General features: G+C 46.3%; 1 protein-coding gene across 2 annotated transcripts in view; it reads left to right on the top strand.

The window, feature by feature from the left end:
- The window catches only part of LOC147452429 (Galactose oxidase/kelch repeat superfamily protein), an 80,451-nt gene that overhangs the window by 54,916 nt on the left and 9,919 nt on the right, over positions 1-15,616 (top strand). Inside the window, exons 8-15 of one of the 2 annotated variants that reach the window (XM_086518131.1) lie at positions 3,106-3,162; positions 3,242-3,333; positions 3,493-3,577; positions 3,648-3,800; positions 3,871-3,992; positions 4,063-4,251; positions 4,343-4,446; positions 4,571-4,661. In XM_086518131.1, coding sequence (XP_086374257.1) covers positions 3,106-3,162; positions 3,242-3,333; positions 3,493-3,577; positions 3,648-3,800; positions 3,871-3,992; positions 4,063-4,251; positions 4,343-4,446; positions 4,571-4,661 — 893 coding nt within the window. Of the gene's footprint in view, positions 1-3,105; positions 3,163-3,241; positions 3,334-3,492; positions 3,578-3,647; positions 3,801-3,870; positions 3,993-4,062; positions 4,252-4,342; positions 4,447-4,570; positions 4,734-15,616 lie in introns of those variants that run through there. The other variant, XM_086518133.1, reaches the window with a different exon arrangement.

The raw sequence follows: 15,616 nt of genomic DNA, 5'->3' as shown, positions 1-15,616 counted from the left end.
CTGAAATTGACCTGTTGCTCACCGTAAAGCTTCCAGAATGCGGGGAAAAGTGTCCTAGGCGTGTACCTTTGACCTACAGGGATTTTGCGTCGTTATGTTGGCGAAATTGGGTCAAAAACCTGCAATTACAGCCATGGACAGGTCCTGACAGCTTGGTGGGAGTTAGGTGAAAGTGATCGGATTGTTTCTTTGCATTAAGAACAAAGAAATACCGAAAGGGGTGTCAGTCTTTGGGACCAACAGGTGTCGGCGTCTCCTTGGTAGCGCTCTAGCTTTCAAGCCGTGTGTGTTTGAAGTGTCAATTCCCGTTACAGGTTTTTATTTGCAAAGTTTCTCTGTGTCCTAAAGTTTAAAGTAAAGTTTCGGGTGAAAGCCAAAGTCTACCCCCCTACGGGCCGGTTTCAAGAGGACTGCTTCTAGGGGAGGATCCTTGGAAGGAGTTGTTGCTTCAGCGGCTGAGATCTCGAGTGCCTCATGCAGGAGACCCTTGGAGTCCTTCCATCCGGTGGATCTTACAGAGATGCGCAAAGTTGGTTTGAGCAAGAGACTGGAGGATCGATTTGCTGCGAGCCTGCTGCGCTCTTGGGTGCAGCTGCGGAGTGGCCTAGAGCAGCACCAGCCGACGTGCACGGAGGAGCGCTTGAGAAAGCCCCTTATTTCGAACCCCATGGTTAGCACTCAGAGAGGCCACTTGGTTGGTAGTAGGCCTCATGTTTCTTGGGGTCCCATGGCAGTGGGTCCGGCACGCACTTTAGGCGACTGGCTTCATTTTTCAGGTTTGCCAGAGGAGGTAGAGAGCATTTAGCCACATTGCATAAGAGGGGTGCAGAGCATGTGCCAAGACATCACAGAGGCCTTACCAGCTGAGTGGCTCACTCCTCTAGAGACGGCAGCTCCCATATGGATGGGGGCCTTCATGCGACTGGAGGTCCTCATTGCAATTCGCGCTTGCTCAGAGTCCGTACTCTCCATGTTCTTCGAGATCCAGGGCGAGGGTCGACTACACAGAGTCTCAGTAGAGGCTCCGCAGGTTGCAGAGTGTTGTTTTCAAAGGATACGAGTAGTGCATCTGTGGGCAGGACTTGTGTCATAGATCCTGGCCCAGCTGATCTTGAGACAAGCCACTGGAGGCTTTGGGCTTGGGAGAGCTGCCCTCTGGCACGAGTGCAATGGGACCTTGGAGAGTGGTTTTGAAGAGACCCCTTCTCTTCAGTTGACCACCCAGGGATCCCTTTCTTTCAGTACAATGCTCGATTGGGGCGTCACATACTGGCAGATCGGAGAGAGGCTCGTCCTACTGCAGCACTTCATTGGCAGGAGGAGTGTCTCACAGCTGAGTTCTTGTCAGGCTTTTGGGCGCGGTTGTGGGACTCCAGATAGCCGAGGCGAGTCACTTTGTTCCAATGGCTAGTTGCACACAGAGCTACAACAGTTGGGAGTTGGCTAGTGCATAGTGGCTTTTTGGCAGCGTGTGCAGCTTGTGGTCACCTTTGGAGAGTCAGTGACACTGTCTGTGGGATTGCCTCATGGCACAACAGGTTTGGCTTTGGGTTCTTCGGCTGATGCCGGCTCTTTCCACAACCCGACAGTACACTTGGGGTGTTGCAGCTTGGTCCACACTTACGGGCCCTGCGCTCTAGTTTGAGTTGGCTTCCATCAGCAGGATGATAGGGCGGTCGACCTACACTTCAGCTAGCCACATAGCTTACCCCCCCCCCCCCCCCCCCCCCCCCCTTCCCCCTAGGAGTGGTGCAGTGAGAGAGGTGTGTTGGGAGCTCATCTGCGGCTTGACACTCTGGTTCATTTGGCGGGCCCGCTGCTTTTGCATCTTCGAGGCTCGCCTTGTCCCTCCGACAAAGACTGTTCGTGATTTTGGTTGGAGCTGATTCACACTCGCAAGTTCGCGAGACTCCAGGGTAGCTCCAACCGCATGCGGGAGCGCAGAGAGGCTTTCCTGCGACTCTGGCGCCCATGGTCTTTTTTCACCATGGTCCAGGGGACACCCAGATGGCACTACCATCCACCTGTGTGGCTTTTTCCTCTTCCCATCTCTTGATTTAGCCCATTGTACATATTCTGTTTTTTCATTGGGAGAGTCTCCCCTTGTTTTGATGTAGCCCTTTGTAGCAGAGCTGGTTGTAGCCCTATGGGTAGTTTATTAACTAATGGAAGGATCTCTTTCTCGGGAAAAAAATAAAGTACATTTCAGAGCCTTATCATCCAATTTTCTAGCATTGTTACTTATGAACTAAAGCATAAGCCAAGCAACTGAAGACACGCAAGTGAGCAATAGATGGCTTCTTGTTATGCCAAGCTTTATACAGAGTGATAAATTGCAATGCTTTAGTGGGACACCACTTTAGTATATATGCATCACACATTACTAACTCATGCCAAAATGTGTGTGGCAAAGCTTGGCTTTTGACCATACATTGTACCATCTCAAGAAGTGACTCGTTTTTTTGCTTAGCAGCACCATTTTGCTGAGGGGTATACGACACTATATGTTGGTGTTTTATTACGTGATGTGCAGAAATGTGTTGAACTCTTTAGACATATACTCCATCCCTCAATCAGAACTTAGGGTGCCCACAATACAATCAGATACATTTTCAATCATAAGCAAAAAAAAATTCAAGCACATAAACACTTCTGACTTTTTCTTAAGCCGATATTACCCACACATGCTTGGAGTAATCATCAATAAAATTTATGAAGTGCAAATGGTTCCCAAAAGATGAAGCATGCATCGAACCACAAAAGTAGCTATAGACAAGCTGCAATTTGCAAGTAGCTTGCGTAGAAGCATCCTCACAAAATTTAGAACGCTGCATTTTTTCCTAAAATAAAGCCTTCATTGTATAGGTTTCAATGGTGTCTCAAGAGAGGGCAAGGCAAGCTCTGATCTCAGATTCAAATGAGGCAATGGTGTTTCTGTAAATAGGCCCTACCTACACACATAACAACAAACAGTCAGGGATGTTATGTGGTGTCACATGAGATGAATAATTATGTCTCCATCCTTAAAGCAACATGAAATCAGTAGAAAATTTTAATATTTGTGAAATAAACGTGTGCTGACACAATTTTCTTTCCAACTCTTAGGAGGTGGGGGCCCAATTATGGGAGATCTGTGGGCTTTAAAAGGATTATTTGATGATGGTAAGCACTGTATAATATGTAGGCTTTTCAAACTCAGCTCGTCTATTGGCTGCTGATTAGCATTGTTTCTGTAAGCAAGAAAAGGACTCTCCTGCATGGACTCAGCTGAAGCTGCCTGGGCAAGCTCCTGCTCCTCGCTGTGGTCATAGTGTCACTGCTGGTGGCCATCAGGTTATTGGGATTTCATTTTTAACACGTTTTGTCCCATGGTATACAATGTTTTTCTGTAAAACTTCTGATCAGCTTTGTGGTCTTCAATGTTGAAATCACGTCTCTATGACTAGACAGTTTCACACAGGCTTTGATCATAGCACACTTATGTTTACACAGCTGTTGGTTTATGGGGGCCATGGAACTGGAGGATGGTTGACTCGATATGACATCTATCACAGCGATTGTGTTATCCTGGATCGTGGTATGTGCTGCTGAAGACTGCATTAGTTCATTGTTTCCTTGAGGGCTTAAAGATCTATTGTCTTGAGTAGCATCTGTGCAATGGAAAAGGCTTTTGGTAACTAGTGAGTCTCCACCTCCACGGGCATATCATACAATGACACGAGTTGGAAATCAGTTTTTACTCATTGGTGGCTATGATGGGAAGTCTACCTTTGGTGACTTTTGGTGGCTAGTTTCAGAAGGTGATTTTCTGCTACAATGTATGCTTTCCCTTAGATAAGTCATGTGCTGATTTTGACTACTCCAGTGCAGATGATCCCATGGCAAAGAGAGCGTTACAATCAGCTCAAAAGTCACCTGATGTTATGCCCATGCCCTTGGAGAAACATTCAAATCTATTGCCAATCCCATCAGTAGCTTCACGGGAAACTGCAGTAAGATTTGCAAATTTTCTGTTTTCATTTCGTTTAGATGAAATCACATTGTAAACCTTCAATTTTACAGACTGTAGAGGAAGGTTTACTTTCCCCTCTTGTGGAGCTGCGTAGGCGACTAGGACTGTCTCCTGTTCCCATTACACCAGAGGTCTCTGATTTCAGAGCAGTGGATGAGCAAGTGGAGAAGCAGTTAGTAGCATTAGGCATAACACTCAATCAGCAAGGTACTTCTATCAACAGAAAAAGCATTGTAAAGGTATTGTTCGTGAATTTATGATCAGTCAGTGAATATTGAACTTTTCATATTTTTGGTCAATGGCTCACATCATATGCTTCCTTTTGTGAAGTCCATTCGCGAGCATTGGAGTGTGTGTGATCCAAAATTGATTCGCTTGAAGGAACTGGGGCCATTGCTTCTAGACTATCAGCATCTTGTTGCTTTAGCTCATGAGTAGGCTCTCTGAACCTTCATGGCTTACTGATGAATTGTTTTTAATCACGCACCTGGATTTGGTCTGAAACATTGTCAACTATATTGAGAGACTATGTTGATTTTTTATTAAACTTGGAAACAGACATTTGTGGATGGAACCGAACTCCAATAATGTTGAGGCAGAAGTACCAAAAATCAACTATCGATTTTTCCATCTGAAAAATGTTAGGCAGGTATGTGTTGATAAAAAAAAACTTTATCTTGCTGTGTGCCCATCCCGTGTCTTTTAGACCAACCTGTAACATTTGTGTAACAAAGCCACCTTTTCTCTCTAAGAATTTTAAAAAAACCTCGCACCTCTTCTTCTCTCTAGCACTTGTTATTGGATTGGTGATCCTGCACTAACTTTGCTTTTCAGCTCTTGCTTTTATGTCCCATTGTGTGACGGGCTTTGGGTTAGGGTTTCTGCGTCGAGGTCGTAGACGGAATGGATCATTTTTTTGGTTTGGCTAATCACACTCTCTCTCTGCCCTCTGCCCCCCCGCTCCCCTGCTCCCGCTCCCGCTGCCCGCTGCCCTCTGCCCCCCCCGTTCCCCTGCTCCTGCTTGCTGCCCTCTGCTCTCCCGCTGCCCCTGCCCCGCCCTCTGTTCTCTCCCGCTGCCTCTGCGCCCCGCCCCTGCTCGCGCGCTGCTCCCTGCTCCCGCTCGCTGCCCCCTGCTCGCGTGCTTTGCTCTCTCCCGCTGCCCCTGCCCCCACCCTCTGTTCTCTCTCATGCTCTACCTGCAACCCCCCCAAACCAAGCCTAACCTAACGCATAGAGAGAGAAAGAGGGGAGGGGAAAGTAAAGTAGAGAGAGAAAGAGGGGGAAAAAGTGGCGTAGAGAGAGAAAGAGGGGAAAAATGGCGTAGAGAGAGAAAGAGGGAAAAAAATGCGTAGAGAGAGAAAGAGGAAAAAACAAAAACAAAAAACCAAAAAACAAACAAACCGGCGTTGAGAGAGAAAGAGGGGGAAAATCACGTAGAGAGAGAGAGAGAAAAAAAACCGGCTTAGAGAGAGAAAGAGGGGGAAAATCGCGTAGAGAGAAAAAAAAAGGAAGGAGAGAGAGAGAGAGAGAGAGAGAGAGAGAGAGAGAGAGAGGTGCATAGCGTAGAGAGAGTCTGCTCGTGTAGAGAGAAAGAGAGAAAAAAAAAACTTTTGTATCCCTCTCCCTCTCCTGCTGCGGCCCGTCAATCATGAGAAAGCAGAACGGCAAGGATGACCCGTTGGAGGATGCCATCCAAAAATGCAAAGAAGAATTGAGCAAGTCCATCAGCAAGATCAACCGCCACCTCCTAGGTACTATTGACGAACTCGACGCACGCGTAGTAGCACAAGGAAGCACGATACACTCGAGGATCGTGTGAAGGCCCAAGATGAAAAAATTTCATTACTCAAGAAAGAGCTTGCAGAGGTGCGATCGCAGATTGTCCTCGGAGAAGGAGAGCGTCAATCCTCTGTCATTGAAGAACTTAACACGATTAAGGAACAAGTACGGGCCATCAAGGAAGGTAGGGAGCAACAAAAAGAAATGACGACCTCGTGGTTAGATGTCATCACAAAGACCCAACAAAAAGCAAAAAAGGCCAAAAAATGGATCGAGATTGTCAAGAAAGGAAAAGGCAAGGAAATAACTCCCACTCCCACGCCAACCGTCATCAACTTGACACTAGAAGAGGAGCAAAGGAGACGTGTACGGGCCTTACACGTAAGGATATGTGGCCTCAGAGACCAAGATAATGTGGATAAAGAGGTGAAAGAACTCATGACTCTGGTGGGAGTCAGCGAGCAGACGCATACAAGGGCTTGGAGAGTGGACACTAAGAAAAGTGGGAGCACTGAGACGCATCAAGCACCTGGACAATCCATGCCACAAGGTGAGCGGATATAGATGGGAGACAGCCTGCAGACAGGAGACCAGATTGGAGCATCGAGGACGGGGCTCAGGGGCAGTGGCAGTTCTATTCAGGGAGGAACTGTAGCCACTAATATATATAGCATGCAAGGATGAACAGGCTTGGTACATGTGGGTGAGGCTCAGGGCAGAGATGGGCAGATACCTCTACATTGCTATTTATTACTTTCCTCCTAGTACGTAAGGATATGCATCACCTAGAGGACAATCCCCGTTTGCTATTTTGGATAATGACATATGGGAGTTTTCCAAGGATGGTGACATTATCATACTAGGGGATTTCAATGATAGGAGTGCCCACCACCAGACTATTTTATGATACTTCCGAAGTGATGCTTAGAGAGCTGGAAGTCACAGAGACGGGTCTATCCAAACTATCACAAGATGAGGAATACACTGAATATGGCAGATACTTGATAAATACAGGAACGGCACACAGATTGGCCATTGTGAATAGCCTACAAAGATTTTCAACAGCTGGAGGTTTTACTTGCTTTCCACACCGACATAGTGCCAGCACAGTGGATTATGTTATGGCCCAGCTAGGTCTCATTCCATTCTTTCATGATTTCATGGTGGGCACTAGGCCGGTTGGAGTAGCAGTTTCATCATGCTATCGTGTCTTTCACCCTGACCTTTCAGTTCAGCACAGCTCCATTAGGAGAGGTCCCCACACACACTCGGTATACCTTCATGAGGGAGACGGATTCTGTGTATATGGATGAGGTATACAGGCAGCTATGCACCCAAGAGCTAGGACGGCCACTAGATGAACTCACTCAGATACTGACAGAGACGCTCCATGATGCGGCATCAGAGACATACCCCCACCGGCAGCCCACACGGAGACGATCTGGGAACATGCCCCAAAACAGCTAGTATGATGAGGAGTGCAGAGAGACGAGGATCAAATTACAGAGGGAAGTGCTCACGGGTATTACCACACATAGACAATCACGGATTATCTTTCGCCGCCTAGTGCGACGAAAGAAAAGGGCCTATCTATCTCAACTAGAGCGGGATCTATATCAACTATTTATAAGTCAGGACTCAGGCGAAGCATGGAAGCTATTCCACGAGCATTCACCACCACCAGCGATCACCTCCACCGAGACATGGGGGGAATATGCCACATCTCTCTACACAGCATCGGGGCAACCACCTCTGCCAGACCCACTAGAGACATGCCCGGAGACATGTTCTTTCTGTACGCCAAGAGGGTAAGGAAAGCCATTGACACGATGAAGACAAGGAGAGCACATGATCATGATGGTCTGGTAGCAGAGCACTTCATCCATGCCAGAGATATGCTTGCAGAGCTCCTGGCTATGACGTTTAATCGAGCCATGTATGAAGGCTTCTCGGAGACTTGGAGTATGTCTACGATTGTGCCTATTTTCAATCCAGGAGATCCCATGATTCCCGCGAATTATCGCACCATCATGGTTGGTCACACATTATCTAGGTTGTATGCATCCGTTCTTGAGCAGGAGCTGAGTAGATGGGCAGAGCGAGAGGGCATAAGAGCACTAGGGCAAGCAGGTTTCAGGAGAGGTTTCTCCACTCTTGACCAGATTCTGACACTCAGAGCTATTATTGAGGAGGGTAGACACCATGGCAAGAGGATCTATTGTAGCTTTGTGGATTTCCGCAAAGCTTTTGACACAGTGCCAAGAGCCAGACTTATACACAGACTACACGACATGGGTGTGCCTACAGAGCTGATATGGGGTATTCTAGCTCTATACAGGACAGTGATGGGGCGGGTACGCACCACTGAGGGAATGTCTGACATGGTCCACTCCACTATTGGAGTAAAGCAAGGATGCCCCCTATCCCCGACTCTTTTTGGGATGTATGTGGATGAGTTTTTGGACTATGTAGAGCATCAAGGGGATAGGGGGGCTCAGCTAGCAGGGACATGGATTCCGCTATTACTATATGCTGATGATATTGTCCGATTTCTGACTCTCCAGAGGGGATGCAGCGTCATTTGGATGCTCTGCGTACATGTTCTCGTGACAGTGGATTGTCTGTCAATCTGGGGAAAACCAAGGTTATGGTGTTCAACACCACACCACAGTGGGTCAGGAGGTCGGCACCCACATTTATGTATGGCCAAGAGACTGTGGAGTACACAGATGCAGACACTTATCTTGGGGTAGTATTCGGTGGACCGGTGTTTTCACTAAGGAGAGCATTAGAGACTAGACTGACGAGAGCATATGCAGCTTTGGGAGGACTGAAGAGGATGTGTTCGCAGGTTCAGTTTCAGGAACTGCGAACAAAGTATAACCGACATGTACAACGTAGAGGGCGGTACTATTTCAATTACCTGTTAACTTTACACAGAGCACTGAGAAGGGAAGAGAACACAGTTGTGTCCAGCGACTAGAATGTCACTGCGCACACGAGACCGACACCCTGTAGGCCCCAAAGACTGGCGCCCCTTTTGTTATTTCTTTATTCAAATTAAGATGGACGATCCGCTTACTTAGCATAAGCTTTCACGAAGCTGTACAAACCTGGCGAGGGCTGAAAACGCAGGTTTTCGACCTGATTTCGGCAGCATAACGGCACAAAAACCCCTGTAGGTCAAAAGCACCTGTCTAGGACGGATTCCCTCGCTATCTGGAAGCTTTCTGGGGAGCTGTCACAGAAATTCAGCGGGCTGTAATTCCCTGTTTTTCACTGACGGGTTCCCAAAAGCCTGTACACACATCCCAAGGCTCTCACGAGGCTCCCCCGGTGTTCCCTTGTAGTTTAGGTGCGAAACCCTAAACCTGCAGAAAAACACAGCAGGCTGTAATTCCCTGTTTTGGATCGGTTTTAGCGGAGCGAACACGCCTACGCGTGTCCCAAGGGCTCCCGCACACAATGGGACAGTTCCCTTGTGAATTGGACGAGTTTTCATGCGAGAAAACTCTCCGAACTCGCAATCTTTCGCGATGGAACTATGCGTACCTGTGGGGGATTAGCAATTAGCTAATCCGGTTCCTGTTCAGAAGGCTCTTGCCTTGGCAAACGCGCATAAACCCCCAGAATTGTACATGTTCGTCTAAGTAGCCCAACTAGTGGGGCATTACCATATGTGCCAAAGGGGAGAGAGAGATGCACGAGAGAAAATCATCGCGCTACATGAGACAGAGGAGAAGGCAAGCTTTCCATTAAAGCTGTAGACCTGCACCCACTACTCACACACACACACACACTGTAGGTCACTTATGTGTAAAAATCCAACCCCCAGCCTCAAATGGGCGCCTCTTACTGAGGTGTCCTGCAGGCTGTTGTGCTCCTGCCAAGTGTCCAGTTTGCCCCTTTGAGTTAATTCCCTAGTTCCCACTGACTTATAAAGTTATAAGTGACTTTGCGAGTGGCCCAGACTTCATTTGGCGCACACAGGCTTCCATACTCATCAGAATTCAGTGCTAACTGGCCCGACCAGTCCCAAACTGACCAACCCAGACTCCCGATGTGAGAAACCTATTCGGCCACAGCTGTTTCACACTGGCCATGCAATGTCCACTTGCACCTTTTCAAGGGTTCCGGGGAAAACAAGTAAAAATAAAAATAAATAAAATTATCTAGTACTTATTTATGGAAGGCAACAGGAAAAATTAAACTTCTGGTGACACACCCCACCCTTGAAATACTGCAAGTGACCTCGCTTGCATGCCAATAATACATGTGGTATCTCTTGATATCACACATATTCTATGATGGGAATCCAAGATATACATGCTTCCGGAAATGTAGCGTTGGGCGATTAAACAATCCCACCAACTTGGCCACAACACATATATCAAGCATAGAAGTCTTCTAGTGTACTCTCAAGCACAAACTTCTCTAGCTAAATTCTGTATGGAAAGAGTAGGTACAATTGCTTAACTACTCTCTTGAGCATCATGAACCATGCTCTTGCCTTGCTCCAAAAAGGCTACATCAAGTCACTGTGGGTTCCATCTGAAAGGCTTCAAGATACAATTGCAATAGCTGAAGTGAATCAATCAATTCAGACTCTTCCATCCATTTGGCATCCAAGGATGGATAGTTCTTGAATTTCACCAAATAGCGTCTTGCAACTTTTCCTCTAACCTTTCTTTCCTTATGTGCCAATATCTGTTCAGGAACAAGGATCTCATCCAATTCTTCCACTTCGGGTTGTTCCTCATCAAGCATATTCTCTGGCACATTACCAACAAAGGGTCTTAGAAAAGCTGACATGAAAAGCATTATGTATATTCCAGCCTTCTGGTAGCTTTAACCTGTAAGCTACATCGCTGATCTTTTCTGAAATCTGAGAAGGACCATAATATCGCATACTGAGCTTAGGAAACAAACGTTCCTTGCCTTTCCTTTTCCTTAACTTGGCCTTTTCAAAGCGCAAAAGCACCCAATCACCAAGTGAAAATACAAGTTCACGACGGTGACGATCAGCAGCTTTCTTTTGCTTAGCCTGAGTCTTCTCAAGGTAATCTTTATCTTCCTGTATGTTTCATCCATATCTTGCACATACTTGTCTGCCTCAAATATCTTGTCCTTAGTCTGCAAAATGGGCGGGACTTTCTTCCCTCCTTCCACTATCTCAAATGGTGCCTTACCTGTTGACGTATGCACAGTGTTATTGTAAGCATATTCCACCAATGGAAGATGGTGTTCCCAAGTTGCCTTGTGCTCTAACACATAACATTTGAGCAGGTCCAGGACAGTAGAATTTGCCTCTTCTGATTGTCCATCAGTTTGTGGATGAAACGAAGAAGAGAACTTTAGTGTAGTGCCCATGTTCTCAAACAGTGCCTTCCAGAAAAGACTCGTCATACGTGGATCCCTGTCACTGACAATTGACTGAGGCATCCCGTGATATTTAAAGATATTGCTCATGAATATCTTGACCATGTATTGTGGCTTTATCTTCTTCCTCACAGGAATGAAATGGGCTTGCTTACTGAACCTACAAATGATAGTCCAAATCCCATCATTGCCTGTTTGCGTCCTTGGAAGATCAAAGATAAAGTCCATTGCTATGCTTTCCCATGGCCTATCTGGGATCGGCAATGGCTGCAACAATCCCGGTCGCTTTTGCCTGTCAAATTTGACTTTTTGGCAAACTAAGCATGATCTCACAAACGTATCAACATCTTGACGCAAAGTTGGCCAATAGAAGAATGCCTCAACCCCTTTCACTGTCGCATCAATTCCGCGATGCCCAGCTAAGGTGGAGCATGACTTTCCATCAAAATCTTTGGCCGTAACTGTTTAGTAACGCATAACTTTCCATGCATCATGAGAAAGTCATTCTTAAGCATATAGTGCTCATGATGTTGCCCATCAACAAGCTGGTCATAGATCCTTGCAAAATCTGAATCTTTAGCATATTGTGTCTTCATTTTGTCTAGTTCACAATGGTATGGAATGACACTGCTGAAATTTGGGGCTTTCGTGACAACGCATCAGCCACCACGTTCTTTTTCCCTTGCACATGCACAATCTGAGCCACCACGTTCTTTTTCCCTTGCACATGCACAATCTGAAAATGGAACATTGACAAGATGTTTGCCCATCGCATGTGCTTCTCAGACAACTTCGTCTGTGTGAGAAAATATCGCAAGGTTTGATGATCCGTTTGGACAACAAAATCAGCCCCTAGCAGATAGTGTTTCCAACTAGTGAGAGCATGAATTACTGCCAGCAATTCTTCTCATAGACTTGCAAGTTTCTTTCAGTCTTCAAAAGAATTCTGCTTTCATATGCGACTACTCAGCCATTCTGCATTAGAACTGCACCAAGACTATGGCCACACGCATCACATTGAACCACAAAAGGTTTGGAAAGATCTGGCAAAATGATTACCGGATCTGAAGTCAGCTTCTCTTTCAAGTGTTTGAACGCTAAAATTTCCTTGGCTGTCCACTTGAAAGTAACTCCTTTTCCTTGCAGTGCATGGAGTGGAGAAGCAATCTCAGCAAAATTTCGGATGAACCTCCTGTAGTAGGAACATAAGCCTAGAAAGCTTCAAATGTCATGTACGGACTTCAAGTCTGGCCATGACCTAATTGCTTCCAGTTTGGCAAGATCCATGCGTACCCCATCCTTTGAAACAATGTGCCCAAGGAAGTGAATCTCTTGCAAAAAGAACTCACTCTTCTTCGCATTAATGAGTAGCCTGTTCTTACGTAACTCATTGAAAACTGCAGTCAAGTGATCCCTATGCTCCTCTTCAGACTTTGAGTAGATAGTCATGTCATCAAAGAAGGTACCCACGAAGTTTCTATGTGGTTTAAAAATTATGTCCATCATTCTATTAAAGGTGGTAGGAGCATTTGTGAGACCAAATGGCATAACAAGAAACTCATAGAGACCAAATGTTGTCCTGAACGCAGTCTTATGGACATCTTCTGGCCTAATGCGTATCTGATGGTAACCACTCTATAGGTCTATCCTTGTAAACAATGACGCTCCCTCAAGCCGATCAAGAATGTCATCTATCCTCGGTATGGAGAACCTGTTCTTGATGGTATTCTTATTCAAGGCGCGATAGTCAATGCACATGCGCCATGAACCATCCTTCTTCTGCACTAAGAGTACAGGCGAACAAAAAGGGAATGAACTGGGCTGAATCAGCCCCTTCTCTAAAAGCTCGTTGACCTAACTCATAATCTCTTTCTGCTGGGTTGCACTAACCCTGTATGGTGGTCTATTCGGTGGACTAGAACTTGGCACAAGATCTATGGTCTGATCCTCAGGTCTCTCAGGAGGTAACTCCCCTGGCAAAGAGTCCGAAAAACAATCAATGAAACCACTAAAAAAAGTTGACCTGTCTTTATCTAAGGTAGACGAATTAGATACAACTTGAGGTACTTCTTTTGCAAAGATCAAGTACGCAGAAAGATGATTCTTTATTACAGATGAAATAGCAGAAGCAGAAACAACTGGAACAGACTCGCCTTTAGGCTTTACATCAAGGACATGAGTCTTTCCTCTATGTACAAGGGTAATCTTTTTGCTGTAAGTATCCACCATAGCATGCAACCTGTAACACCATGGGATACACAGTAACACATCACAGCCCTCAAGTGGCATAATATGAAATTCTTTCGCATCCACATAGCTCTGAATGTGCAGACGAAGCTTTTCCAAAATATGAGTAACAGGCTCTGAATGACCTGGGCATGCCAAACCTGCTTCCCCTGTCATACCCATCTCCTCTGCACGAATGCCCAACTTTGATGCCAATTCTGGTGATATGAAATTTGCACAGGCTCTCGGATCAAAGAAAACCAGCATTGTCTGGTCTCTAACTTTGCCCCAAGCTCTGCACAACTCCGTGGCATCTGTGTTTGATTGGTCTCCAACCAAATCTGGAACAAGTCCTGCACTTGGCTTTGGCTTCTTCCCTTTATGGTCTGACTTGTCATCCTTATCCTGTGACTTCTTCTATGGGCATTCATTTGCAAAATGTCCTTTTTGTTCACAAATGTAGCATTTCTTGGCCTCCAAGAGCTTTCCTTCTTCAAAAGTTTTGCCAGAAAAATGCCTTTTTTGCCCTTGTCCTCGCTCCGAAGAAGATTTAGACTGCTTCTTGGACGTATCACCTTCTTCAGTGGAGGGCTTCTTTGTGGGAGGCTCAGAAGGCTTTGATGCAACATTGCCCTTGGCTGAAAACTGTTTGCCCTAGGACCCTTTCTTGTGGCTATTAAATCCATCGGAATCTCCCTTCGACAGATTGTTGTCCACTCTTGCATTCTCAATCAACTAAAACATATTCATGACAGTAGTCTTCGTGCAGTAGTCCCTGATTTTCTTGGGCAATCCGCAACAGTACTTCTCAATCTGTTCTGACAATGGCACAAACCTGTAAGAGGTGACTAGCAACAGTGCGGCCCAAAACTCACACTGTTTAGCATTCAACTCGTGCCATTCGGTCATCACTTCCACTTCAAAAGTGTTTGTCAGCCATGTAGGCGCAAAAAGCTGTTTGAATTGGACCCACGCTGTTGGGGCTTGACCCTGGTTCAACAATGCGGTCCACCATTGAAGCGCATTCCCTTTCAAGAAAGTGGCAGCCTTGCGTATGTTTGAAGATTCCGTGAAGTTTCCTCCAGCATAAGCTGCATCGAACTGTTGTATGAAGGTCAAAGCCTTCAATTGATCCTCAGTTCCTCTGAAAGTTTCAAACTTCACTCCCTGCCCACCTTCCTTGTAATCCTTAGGTTGACTCAAAGGAGCCACATTATCATAAACAGGAGCCGGTAACAGTGGTGCTCCATGATTGTTCATTCCAGCACTCACATCAACTGTTTTCCCTGTCGTATCTGCATTTTGTACGTATGGCTGCGAAAAACCAGCCATACCAAATTGTGTTCCAAGCACTCGAAACTGGCCATAGGCACCCTGAAAACTGGTTGGACACCCATGTTCCCGTACATAGGGTTACCCATGCCTGTTTGCATTGTCCCGAACACATTCCTTGGCATATAACCTGTGGAAGGTCCAGCCATAGCTTGAAACACTGAACCACCTCCACAATAACCACCTCCAAAATAACCAGGATAAGTAATAGGTAATGGAAGGGTCTGACGCATAGCGTGTTCATTACTCCCTTGACCATTCACAAGCGGTTCCTGTCCTGCTAAAGCAAGTTGCTTTGGATCATTGGACACCGCTAGTTGCTCAACCACATGGGCTTTCCCTCGAGCATCATGAGTCCTCTGCGCATTGGAAATCTCCTTTTCCTGCAACGGCTCAGTCATGCCTTGTGTGGGAGGCTGAAAACCCTGTGTCGGAGCCTGTAAGAACTCCTGCATCCTTGGGTTGTTAGCCACCTACTGAAACATGTCCATGCAGCAACGCAGTTGAGTTCTAAACAACCTGTCCTCTTCTTGAAGAGTTGAAGGAATTTTCTCGGTTCGGACCTTTTTCTAGAGTCATGAGATACAAGGATCAGAGGTGTCTCGGATTGTTCCTGCTAGAGCTGCGCAGACTTAGGGAGAGCTTGCTGAGGACATCAGGGGAAAGACAGTCTCAGAGAGGAATCACGGATTTCTTTACACCAGCCAGAGGAGAGCCAACGAAGCAGTCATTACAGCAGATCTCAAAGCCTACTCATACTAGAGGTACACTGCTTGACCGAGCTACTAAGCTTGGTAGATCCAGACGTCCACGACCTAGCTCGACATGCAAGACACCCAACCAGAGTACTGACCATGGAGGAGGTCGATGAGATCCGATAGCGACCGA

This window comes from Adiantum capillus-veneris, chromosome 8 (genome assembly GCF_014529385.1).
Source record: "Adiantum capillus-veneris isolate H3 chromosome 8, ASM1452938v2, whole genome shotgun sequence".
In the NCBI taxonomy this organism is placed as follows: domain Eukaryota; kingdom Viridiplantae; phylum Streptophyta; class Polypodiopsida; order Polypodiales; family Pteridaceae; genus Adiantum; species Adiantum capillus-veneris.
The sequence above is the reverse complement of the archived record's forward strand: the minus strand, read 5'-3'. Positions and strand labels throughout refer to the sequence as shown.